This window comes from Lycium barbarum, chromosome 10 (genome assembly GCF_019175385.1).
Source record: "Lycium barbarum isolate Lr01 chromosome 10, ASM1917538v2, whole genome shotgun sequence".
Classification (NCBI taxonomy): Eukaryota; Viridiplantae; Streptophyta; class Magnoliopsida; order Solanales; family Solanaceae; genus Lycium; species Lycium barbarum.
This window is the reverse complement of record NC_083346.1, coordinates 8,921,392-8,934,175: the sequence shown is the minus strand read 5'-3', so window position 1 is coordinate 8,934,175 and position 12,784 is coordinate 8,921,392. Positions and strand designations below refer to the sequence as shown.

The 12,784-nt window shown below is 33.5% G+C and overlaps 1 protein-coding gene across 2 annotated transcripts; it reads left to right on the top strand.

Annotated features, from left to right (window-relative positions):
* Positions 1-2,209: 2,209 nt before the first annotated feature.
* On the top strand, positions 2,210-12,784 carry LOC132614355 (probable pectate lyase 13). 2 transcript variants are annotated; one of them, XM_060328781.1, is made up of 6 exons: positions 2,621-2,758; positions 2,954-3,099; positions 3,675-4,380; positions 4,892-5,083; positions 6,178-6,383; positions 12,456-12,784. In XM_060328781.1, the coding sequence occupies exons 2-6, from the start codon at positions 2,954-2,956 to the stop codon at positions 12,691-12,693; spliced, it is 1,488 nt and encodes a 495-aa protein (XP_060184764.1). In that variant the 5' UTR covers positions 2,621-2,758; the 3' UTR covers positions 12,694-12,784. The 2 variants fall into 2 exon arrangements, with proteins under 2 accessions (XP_060184765.1, XP_060184764.1); XM_060328782.1 differs by lacking the exon at positions 2,954-3,099 and having other exon boundaries at positions 2,210-2,758.

Sequence of the window (12,784 nt, the reverse complement as noted above, 5' to 3'; positions counted from 1 at the left end):
TGAATGCGGAAACATTAAATCCCGAGTCTAATATTGTCCTAAAGGATAATTTTCTAAAGCCTATATCTATACAACTTTAAGAAATATGGAAAAAAACTAAAAAATGACCTACAAATCGTCATTTGCATAAATAAGCCTTTATCAGGCCTGTTGTTTTCACTTGATGGAATTTGAATTTTATATGTTCACATATCTCCTATTATCATTTTACTAGAATATATCCTTGTGTCGGGAATTCAATAAGTTATATATAATCTAAAAAAGTTATTTGTCCTATTTTTGGTAGCACAATTTTTCGGTGAATGGAATTCAGTTAAGCTCGCCTGCCTCGCTTTAACTTTGCCCAAGTATAGATAAAACAAGGGGAAAAAAATGAATTTAGGGGTCGTTTGGTTGTTGATTAATATATGTGCACCATTTGTTTTGTCTCTGCTATATTGCTGTCTCTTTTCTTACAATTTTGCGTTACATATTTTTCTTTTGAGCTGAGGATCTACCGGAAACAGTCTTTCTACCTCACAAAGATAAGGGTGAGGTCTGTGTAGATTCTACCCTCCCCAAACCCCACTTGTGGGATCACACTGAGCTTGTTATTGTTGTTGCTGTTGTTGGTTAGAGCGGAGTTATTCATGTATTAAAACTACCATAATTTTGTCGTTGTTTGGTTACAAAAATAAGAAGAAAATTAATACCTACACAGAGTCTAGCATAAGTTATACAATGCCTGGTTGGCTTTTTTTCTTTCCGCATAAAACTTACAATGCTAGTATAATGTTGGTTCATGTTTTTCTTTTTCACATGACTGATACATTTATCAATTATGAAGGAATCTACGTATTATTTTATGCAAGATCAAAAATGAAATAATTAATATTAATCCCTACATTATTAATACTTACATAACTTTAACCGGCAATCAAATGGCCCCTTAAATTCTATATACAAGTAGTGTGAAAATATTACCCATAAAAGGCAATGACAAGCAACCTTAAATTTACAATGTCATGTACACAACCTGAATATTCAAGGAAACTCAAAGGACTAGGTCTTTCCAAATTCTCTCACAATTTCCGAGACGTAAGAAGAGAGTAAAACAAATTACTAATCACCTTTTCTCATAGTTTACTACTCCCTCCGTCCTATAATAAGTGTCACTTTAGTCACAAAAATTTATCCCATAATAAGTGTCACCTTAGGATACCAATGCATATATTGACTAGTTTTTTCCATCTCCAGCCTTGATCAAAAAATGACAAGTTTTTTTATTCAAGGCTAAAAGTTGATTTCACAATATCAAATTTTGGTTTTTACATGAAAATAAAAGTTCTGGCCTATGGAAGATAGGATTAGTAAGAGGCAAAAGAAGTAGTAGTACTCTAAATGATGATAGTTGAATTCCCAATGTCAAAAGATGAATTACTTGTGCATGCTCTAATCATCAAGAGGAAAATATATTTTTTCTCGCATAAGGGTAATTTGGTAAACTTCACACTTCATCACTGGTTTCTTAATATGTGTGTTTTTGGGTAAGATGACACTTATTATGGGACAGAGGAATAGAAATTTTGATGTAATATAATAAAAAATGGGGGGAAAATGGCTCTGACTTACCATCTTATTATTCCAATTATGGACTTCAAAAGGCTATATAGCTAATTTAACTAGTTTAGTATAAAATCTTAACATTCACAAATCACATCCTTTTTTAACCATTATATGAAAAGTGTATTAGAAAAGGTTCCACCCCTTGCCCAGATCAAGAAAGTAAACATTACGCCGAATATTATACCATAATGAACTAGCATATAAGATGGATGGAAAACAAAGAAAAGAAAAAGAATCTCCAGCTGCATAAAATAGAAAAATCCCACCTCCCCTGTCCCCACTACCACTAGGAAGTTGCTGATATATTTTAGATAAGCCACTTGAAATTTCGATTTTTTGTTTTCAATTTAATATATATTTAAGAACGGGAGCTTTAGAGTAACGGTAAAATTGTCTTCATGTGATCTATAAGTCACGAGTTTGAGCTGTCAAAGCCGTCACTAATGCTTGCATTAGGATAAACTATCTACATCACACCCATAGGGTACTAACCTTGCTCAGACTCTGCTAAGCAGGACGCTTTATGCACCCGACTGCCATATAATTTAATATATATATTGAAGACATCAATTTTATATATAGAATATAATTAAGAACCAAGCCAGGAATGTAAGTGGCTGAAAAAGGCTACGAAAGGAGAGAAAAATAACAAGAGCCTCTTTCTCTCTCAAACCTAAAGTTTCCTCATGTGAGAATTGGTTTTTGGCTCATATCAACATCGTAGCCACCATCCACAAAAAATTTCTTCCTTCTTCTTCAAACAAAAATTAGCCTAGTACAAAACCTCTTCACAAAGTCCAAAAACCTTATACAAACCCAATTCAATAGTCTTTTTTTACGAATTATTATATTCATTCTTGATACTAGTGTTCAAGTATTATATAACGAACATTATATTTTCCAAAATATTTCAAGAACAAGAAATCTCTTCCCTCCCTTGAGAGAGTTCCTTTTAGCCAAGAAACAGAACAATAACTACAAGGAATATAACTCATTCAACAATTTTTGTTACACTTACAAAGATGCTTTCTGTCATCAGCATTCTCTTAGTTTGTCTCTTAATCACTATTTCCCCACTAATTACAGCTACCCTTAATCTCACACTTCCTCATCAACATCCTTACCCTGAAGCTGTGGTTCAAGAAGTACAAAGGTAATTCTAACTTTATGCATAACATTACCTCATATTCTTATTTTGCTCATATTGGTAATATCTGTTTTTGCAAGAAAATCCACAAAACCCCATCTGGGCTTAACTCATTATTACATATGCTCATCTGGGTTCCTCTGTTTTCCAAAGAAATCCATAAACCCCATTTGTTTTTTTTGTTTTTTTGTTTCTGTCCAGATGTTTTTTATCCGTTTTTGGGCTCGACTAATTCGACTTCACACTAGGAAGTCCTACATTGGCGGTAAAACTATCTACCAAAGGCGACTCAATAATGAGGGCTCGAACTCGAGATTTATGATTAAGAATGAAAGAGTACTTACGTGGTAACCTCATCTGGGTTAAGCTCATATCAAATTTGGACCGTTCTTGAATTGGCACTTTTCTGTTTGTACATTTTTTTTTTTGACAAAATGCTTCACAATCCCTTCTATCAATAGCTTATCACAACAAGCTTTTTGATTTAGTTCTGTATTTTCTCCTTCTAATTTAATTCCTTCCTGCTACAATTACAATGTCTTGAAACAGTTAGATTTCACCACAAAAGTCACCATCACAATCTTAATTTTTTCCAATTAAGCTCCGAATTTGTCAGGTTACAGCTCAAAATAGTTAAAACTGTCACATACTCATATCCATCCTAGTATACTCTCCAAAAAATTAAAATCAAGAACAAAAGTGGTTTTCTGAGATAATAACTATTTAGTTGAGTAATCATTTGATAAATCAACTCACCATAATACTTAAAAACTGTCACATTAATCCATTCTAGGACTCTGTGTCCAAACACGCTTCATTTAAAGTTATGATAGAATTCGATACGTTAGTGCTGGTACGATTCCGTCCTAAATTATGCAGCTAGTGATATTCATATAACCAATTCTGCTTTGTATGTTTGCAGGAAGGTGAACGAATCGATTTCAAGAAGAGAACTCTTAGACACCACCACAAATGCACAATGTCAAACAGGCAACCCGATAGACGATTGCTGGCGCTGCGACCCAAATTGGTCAAAAAATCGACAGAGCCTAGCAGATTGCGCCATAGGCTTTGGCCAGGGCGCAATCGGGGGTAAAAATGGAAAGTACTACGTCGTAACGGATTCCTCGGACCGAGACACTGTGGACCCCACTCCAGGCACCCTCAGACACGCTGTTATCCAAGAAGAACCACTTTGGATCATATTTGCAGCAGACATGTCCATTACATTAAAACACGAACTTATAGTAAATAGTTACAAAACAATTGATGGTCGTGGAGCAAAAGTTCATATTACTGGTAACGGTTGTATAACGTTGCAGTCTATTAGTAACGTGATCATACATAATATTCATATATACGATTGTAAGCCTTCGGGGAATACTGAGATACGGTCTAGTCCAACACATGTTGGACATAGAGGAATATCGGACGGTGATGGGATATCGATATTTGATTCAAGGAATATATGGATTGATCATTGTGCTTTGTCTCACTGTACTGATGGCTTAATTGATGCTATAATGGGATCTACGGCTATTACTATTTCGAATAGTTATTTTACTCATCATGATGAAGTTATGCTCTTGGGACATGATGATAAATACACGCCTGACACCGGAATGCAGGTTAGACAATGTTCATATTTTCAACGAAATATCTTAATTTATCCTCTCCTTTATTTTGGGATCATTGTTAGCAAATCGTCTCGTATTTATTCCTGACCCTAATAAAGTTCAGGCGTCAATATGCTCCGACAAAACCATTCTTTATACTTCAACTAGTTCATGATATGAATGAGTCAAAAATATAATAGGGGATAAAGTATATAGACTCCCTCAGTTCCAATTTGTATGGCAGTGTTTGAAAGGTCGGAATTTAAGAAAGAAATAAATACTTTTGGAAATTATTGGCTAAACAAGTCGGGAACATTCCTGTGGTTACAATTTTTTTTTTCTAATTAAGGGTAAAATGAGAATTTAACGTTAAATTATATTTAAATATTAAAATATGACTTTTTCGGATAAACAGAGGACTTTGTATGGTAGAAAAAGAATTTTTCTTTTACTGTACTATTTCGCTCATTTTGAGGAATATTAAAGTTTTGGGGGTTTGATTTGTAATTTGTGGAAAAAATAGGTGACAATAGCATTCAATCATTTTGGAGTAGGGTTAGTACAGAGAATGCCAAGGTGTAGAAGAGGTTACATACATGTAGTGAACAATGATTTTACAGAATGGCAAATGTATGCAATTGGAGGAAGTGCTAATCCTACTATTAACAGTCAAGGCAATCGCTATACTGCGCCAGTTGATGCAAATGCAAAAGAGGTATTTCTCTCACTCTCTTTTTAACTTTAGATATTTGACATTCATTCAATTAATTTGAATATCCATCAAAAAGATTCACTAAGCAGGTAGAACGCTCCCTATTAAAAGGTTAATTTTCAGAAGACTCAAATTTCTTTTCTTTCATTGAAAGCTTTAGACATTTGATATTCACAATTTACTAGTTTGATTAATTTGAGTATCTGGCAGATAGACTCCTCCCCCCCACCCCCCCCCCCACCCCCCCAAACAAATCAAGATGGTTTAGAATTAGTGGGATATTATGTTTAGTTTATTTTTTGTGTTATTTTGGTAAACATGGAAAATCATTGGGTTAATGATGTTGGAGCTTCTTCTTTACGAATCTAGTAAACTTATTGGACCAATGTCCCCCGAAATTTGACTTGATAGAATCACGCGACAGCTGCTCGTGGGTGAGACGCCCTGCCAGTTCTACTGGTTTTAATTTGTCAGCTGGATGCCTTTCCAATAATGTTTGATGTGAAGATGTCTTTCCATTTTCCTTGTCAATGAACATTTTTATTAAGAATAAATTTTTAAATAGAAAATATTATCATTTTTTGGTAACAAATAAAAAAGGAAGTCGTTTTAAATTTCAGTGAAGGTAAAAATATTAGGTAATTTTTTTTACTTCGTAAAGAGTTAGTCGGTGCTTGTACTCCGTAAAATTAATCAAGATGCGCACAAATTGACCCATACATTGCTATAGTAAAGAAAAGACTAAATACATGACTAATTATACAAAGCTTCAGTGTCACATTCATATTTGAGTGTCCCTGTAGTCATGGGCAAATTTGTGTACTAATTTTGGAGCACGTGAATCCATGATCACTTTGTAAAATTAGGTATTTTATGTATGTATTTTTTAAATTGTGTATAATTTTATCTGATGGAACGCATACTATAAGAAGGCTAAATGATTCATTTGATTGAAGGTCACGCCCTTAATACTTGGTTGTGTATTAGCTTACAATACTGTTGTCAGAATGCAAAATTATCCATAATTAGGATACTTGATTATAACATTGACATCTTCAAATACTAATATTGGTGAAATTTGTTTGTCTATTTAATAGGTAACAAAGCGCGTGGATACAGACGAGGGTGAGTGGAGTGGGTGGAACTGGAGAACAGATGGGGATGTAATGGTAAATGGAGCATTTTTTGTGCCATCAGGTCAAGGATTGAGCAGCCAATACGCGAAAGCCTCGAGCGTGGAGCCCAAATCCGCTGTTATTATTGACCAACTTACTCTTAATGCTGGTGTTTTTGGTGCCCCAAGGTGCACACCCCCTGACATTTCTCATATATTGTCACTTTTTAATCCCACATTGTCTAGATATTTTCATAATTTTAAGATGCTCAACACTTTGATGATTAAACATTACACGAAAAGAAAAGAAAAATCAATTGAACCTTTTTTTTTTCTGTCGAAAATATTGAAATAAAAAAGATTGAGACAAGTGTATGTACAAGTAGAGTACTAATGAAACAAATTAAGTGACCAAGTGGTCTAAATAGGTGAAAATAGGAGATTAGTGAACATAAAAAATGTCAGGTGATTTTTTCTCATTTGCTTATGTTTTAGATGGCAAGGTTATCTGACATCTATACTATGATACCCTAGGAAAAATCCCTCATCGACGAAATATGAAAGGGATGTTGAGTGTATAAGGAAACAAAGCATAGATACGACCCTAATGGTGTATTTTGAAGTCGTGCAGAGCTAAACACAAAGTGAAATATATTATTAGGGTATTGGGTTGTTATAGGTGGTACTAAAGCTGCTTCGAGTATCACATCGGCCGCAGTAGGACTAACTTAGGTTCAATTAATTAATTTTAGGCGAAATCTCACATCATTGAACCTCAGCAAGAACATTGAGTTTCTAAAGGGGGAGGGTGTGTGTATGTGACATTTTATGCAATTTTCACATCGACAAAATAATTGAGATTGGATCGAATACCACTATTTGTCTCTAAAGAAAAAGAATCACGAGGGCTTTTATCATCTTTAAACTTCTTATTCATCTTTCTATCGAACCCACTTGCTTCTCTTTGTTCTTTCTATTGCCTAAAGAATAATAGAAGGTAGGGTGGATTTGTTAAAGACTAAAGAATGTGTACTTTAGTAGAAAGGGTAGAATAAGTACAACGCTATGATACATCATACATAGATCCATGTGATCATACGGACATTGAGCACCTAAAAGCTAAGCGCAACCGCAAAATAGAGCCTTGTGTAGGCTTTGCGTTATCTTTCTCTAGTTGAGTGCTCATAGATTTAATTAAAGTCACTTTTTAGTAATATACTTTATGCAGCGAGTTTATATAGCTAATCTCCTTGGTGACAGTTACGTTGATTAATACTTACTCGCATCTAATATTTATATTTCATTAATAATAATTAATCTTAAGAATCGATAAATTTGAGCGAAAATAAAATATAAGTAATCATAATTAATCCATAGGGTTGATTGTCCTTGGAGTGGAATTGTTCTAAGTACGAAAAAGGGCCAAAATTACCCCCGAACTTTAGGAAATAGTTCATTCATATCTTTCGTTATACTTTAGGGTCAATTATACACTTACCGTTATACTATGGGGTCAATTATACCCTTATGTCTAACAGCTGCCACGTGACATCATTCCAGCCCTTCAAAATTATTTTCCCCTCAAATAATTTTTTACCCACTAAAATAATCCAAACCGACCTGATTTTTTTTTCCAGTCAAAGTGATACGGACCCAATCCAAAGTTCAGGGGTAATTTTGACCCTTTTCCGTTCTAAGTATGGGTCATGAGTTCTTGACGGTGAATAACTTTGTAACTAATAAGTTGGATGCGGCTAGAATCTTTTTATTTTATTGTTATCCAATTTACATAATTAATTAACTCGTCTAGAATTTTTGTATTTTATCTTTATATAATTTATTCGTAACAATTAATTAATTGTAGGGAAGGGCAAAAAGGGAATATTAGGTCATGTGAGGTGTTTATTTAACGGAAAACGGCCAAATATACCCCTGTACTATTGAAAAAGGGCTAAATATACCCTTCGTTATACTTTAGGTCCAAATATACCCCTATTGTTATACTTTGGGTTTAAATATACCCTCTTCCGTTAAAATTGTTCAAGGTGGACACCAAATCTAACGTGACACTAACAATTCAGTGAGATAGACACCACGTGCCATGTTACCTTACCACCCAACTCATTCTTCCCCTTCTTCACCAACCAATACCATCTCCTCTCCCTTCACAACCACTGTCACCTCCTCTCCCTTCACAACCACTGCCGCCGTTAGCACCACCACACCGGTTCAATTGCTGCATTAAATCCAAATTCCTCAGTGCTTTTCTCCTCTCACTAATAAGCCAAATAGTCACTGCTTCCTCTACATATATTTCCTTTTTGAATTTTCCCAGAAAAATCAGCCTTCAATAGAGCTTATTTTCATTGCTCTTCAAATGGATGCTTTCGATTTTGGTACTGATTAGAAAATGGAAAACAGAGTTATTCTAATATTCCACAGTTTCAAAATGGTTGCAAAGCTTTTTCGCATCGTTGTAGGCGGAGACGCTGATGTGGTGGTGCTAACGGCGGCAGTGATTGTGAAGGGAGAGGAGATGGTAGTGGCAGGTGAAAGAAGGAGAAGAGAAGGGTAAATGAGTTGGGTGGTGAGGTGGCATGCTACGTAGTATCCACCTCACTGAGTTATTAGTGTCACGTCAGATTTGGAATAGACCTTGGACAATTTTAACGGAGGAGGTTATATTTGAATTCAAAATATAACAATAAGGATATATTTGAACCCAAAGCATAACATAGGGTATATTTAGCCATTTTTTAACAGTACAGTGGCATAGCTGGCCCTCTTCCGTTTATTTAATGTGAGAGCGTGTGAGATGTGAAGTTTAGATTCTCTTGTTCATGCTTTCCAGCCCATGAAAAACATGGGGCCCAAAATGCTTTAAAGATTTTGGACCCCACTTCTGATATTTAACTGGGTTTTGGGCTACTTTTACTTAAGACAAAGGTAGGGCCCATATGGCCTAGCTGCTCAATTTGGTATTCAAGATTTTCCCTATTAGGTAAATCTATGGGTTGCAGCCTCCATGTTTAGTACTCTCTCCGTCTCATATTAATTGTCCAAATTACTATAAATATTCATTTCAAAATATTTATCTATTTATAAAATCAAAATAGAATTTTTTTTTTTTTTTTACTTTGTCCTTAACATTAATTATTTTTTTAAGTAACCAATATTGATTAGAGTGCAATTAATTAGAGAGAGATAAGGGTAATGTAGTAAAAATACATTTTTATTAATAAATTCTTAAAGGGCGTGTAAATGGCAAAATAGACAAGTAATATAGGACGAGGAGTAAGTAGTAACTGACCGATCAACTTTATTATGTGTTTCATCTCAAAAACTGAAGTTAAGTGAGATTTTAGTTAGACTTAATAATGCTTTATACATTGAATGTGTAAAAGAATTTTTATGTAACCATTCCCAAAAAGTGAAATTGTTAACCAAATAAATAGGATAGGTTATTAGCTACAAATTGCTTAAAACGCACCGAATGTGTAAAATTATGTACACTGCCAAATTTATATGTAAGTTAAATCTTTTTTTTAATGAATCTTTAAGTTATATATAATGTTAGTATAATGATTTTTTTACACCATAGAGCCACTTTTATTTATTATGACAGTTAACCTGTCTCATTTTCAAAATTACAAATCTCACATTTTTAAATTTTTTTATCTATACATACTTTTTAAAAACCTGATAGTGTAAAAAGTTCTTTACACCAACAAATATATAACTTTAATATTTTTTGTCCATACATCCCTTCTCTCTCTTATTTGTACTTATTAACCAATACCATTTCCACTCTCACATGAAGTCTTCATGAGATATGGATATTCTATCACGTAAATGTTCACCCCCAAGAGTGAGCAACTTGATTTTGGACTAGATTTATAGTTGGTAGGTGTAAGTGAAAAGAATGAGAAGAACTGGTAATGGGTCACAGTACTAAAGTTTTAAAAGTGAAAAAATACTCCGGAAAAAAGTGAATAATTTTTATGATCAAACGGGTTCTTAGACTTCTAGAAAATGTCATGTCAAAAAGACCTATTACCTATCAGAATCGGTTAATTAATTCATTATTTTTTCTAAAAATATCTCACCCACTCACTGTTTCATTAAATAATTTTGATCTTGTTATTATCGGAGAAAAATGAGACCCATTATGGGCCTTTTTTTCTGCTGACTCGTCTGTGATATGAACAGCTTATTAACGTGTTCGAAAGTCTTCCAGAAAGCGTATGTAATGGAACTAAAGTTAAAGCTCTTTGTAAAGATCCACTATTTGCCCAAATGCATTTTCTGTAAGTTAAATCTTTTTTGTAATGAGTCTAAGTTATATTATATATATTGTTAATATAATGATCTTTTTAGACCATCGAGCCACTTTAATTTATTATGACAGTTAATCTGTCTCATTTTCAAAATTATAAATCTCACATTTAAAATTTTTTTACGTATACATATTTTTTAAAAACCTGATAGTATAAAAAGTTCTTTACACCGACAATGTGTATGACTTTAATATTTTTTGTCCATACATCCCTTCTCTCTCTTATTTGTATTTATTAGCCATTACCATTTCCACCCTCACATCACATGAGGTCTTCATGAATGGATATTCTATCACGTAAATCTTCACCCCCAAGAGTGAGCAACTTGATTTTGGACTAGATATTTAGTTGGTAGGTGTAAGTGAAAAGAATAAGAAGAATTGGTAAGGGGTCACCGTACTAAAGTTTGATCATGCGAAACACTTAATAAAAATTTAAATATGAGAGGTACAAGGTGGGTCCACCATTTAAGCTCCGAGGATTTAGTTTAGTGATAAGAACACAACATAAAATATGGGTGTTAGGCCCACATTATGAGCTTAAATCTTATTACACTAGAAAAATTTATATTTAAGTGAAGAAAGGTAGTAGAACGGGCCCATATTCCTATCCTAAGTTTCTTTTTTTCCGTAGTAGGAGTAGCATAGTGTTGAAGTAATAGAAAAAATGCAAGTACTAGTACATATTAGACTTACTCTTCTTGTGATTGCATAAGTTAGATTTGTCAATTTATACATTAATCATTTTACACATAAATGTGAAAGGTCTATTGTTCAATGTAGGCATATAATTCATTTTTATACTTGTAATAGGCAAAAATATAGATAATATAATTCCTTGTTTAAATGAACAAATTTCCTTTTTTTTTTTTTTTGGACATAAAACACTCCTAGAAAATGTCAGGTCAAAAAGACCTATCCAATTCTTTAACCTATTAGAATCGATTAATTACTACAGTATTAGAAAAATCTCACCCTCTCACTGTTTCATGAAATAATTTTGATCTTGTCATTATCCAAGAAAAATGAGATCCATTATGGGCCTTTTATCATGCTGACTCGTCTGTGATATGAACAGCTTATTAACGTGTTTGAAAGTCTTTCAGAAAGCTTTTGTAATGGAAGTAAAGTTAAAGCTGTTTGTAAAGATCCACTATTTGCCCACAGGCATTTTCTCCAAGACTCCAAGAAACTATTATATTTTCTATTACAAAATAAAAAGCCATTATTTTAGGTATCCGTCTCTCTTAGTCCCTTTATTTAAAGAATGAAATTACTGAATGGCATGAAATATGGGTTCAATATTTAAGTTTAGTATTTGTTAAATTGGTGAGTTTTAGTTCATGTGACTGATTGAGGGACTTGTGGCGTAAGTCATTATTATGAGTCTTTGCGTTATGCATACTAAACCTATATTTAAGAGGAGAAAGATACAGTGACATACTTATTATTCCTGAATGTCTATGGCGCTGTTTGGTCCTAAGGGTTGGCTATAGACAGATTTTAACAAACACAACACACACACATACACATATAGAGGCAGAGGTAGAGTAGAAGGTACATGTAGGTCAGAAACCAATGACTTTAGGCCAAATCCTATATTTGTCGTCACAAACTTCTTTAATATGTACAAATTATTAATTTAGAACTCAATAACTCAAAAGAACTAAAATCCAAATGCCATAAATTTCAAATCTTAAATCCATCTCTTTATATATATGTCAAAATTTTAGTGATTTCTTCACGTCTATCTGTCTATTTTCTCTCCATGTGTTGGAATATTCTGGGCATGTTATTGTTGTTGTATATGTATATTTTCCATGTCCAAAGTATTAGATTCAATTGAACTCATTATTAATACTACATCCGCGTCTTATTATGTATTTCATTATATAAAAAAATAAATTTAAAAAAAAAAAAAACAGGGATAATGGTATCAGCATATCATATGGAGGAGGGACCACCACCGGAGGTAGCGGGAGCGGAGGCGGTGGCGGCAGAGATGATAGTGACTTCTTTGGAATGATATTTGGGAACGGCGCATCACCGAAATTATCACCAACCACTACTATGTTATTGTCTCTTTTAATTATTTTTGTTTTGTACATTACCACCAACCATGGTGGGCAATTTTCATTGCAATTATTATTACTCTTACTATAGCATTATTTTTTTAAGAGAGAAGAATATTGTTATATTTATTCAAGAAAGAAATCAAAAGTATAAGAAAAATTTGCAATTTGACAAAGTTCAA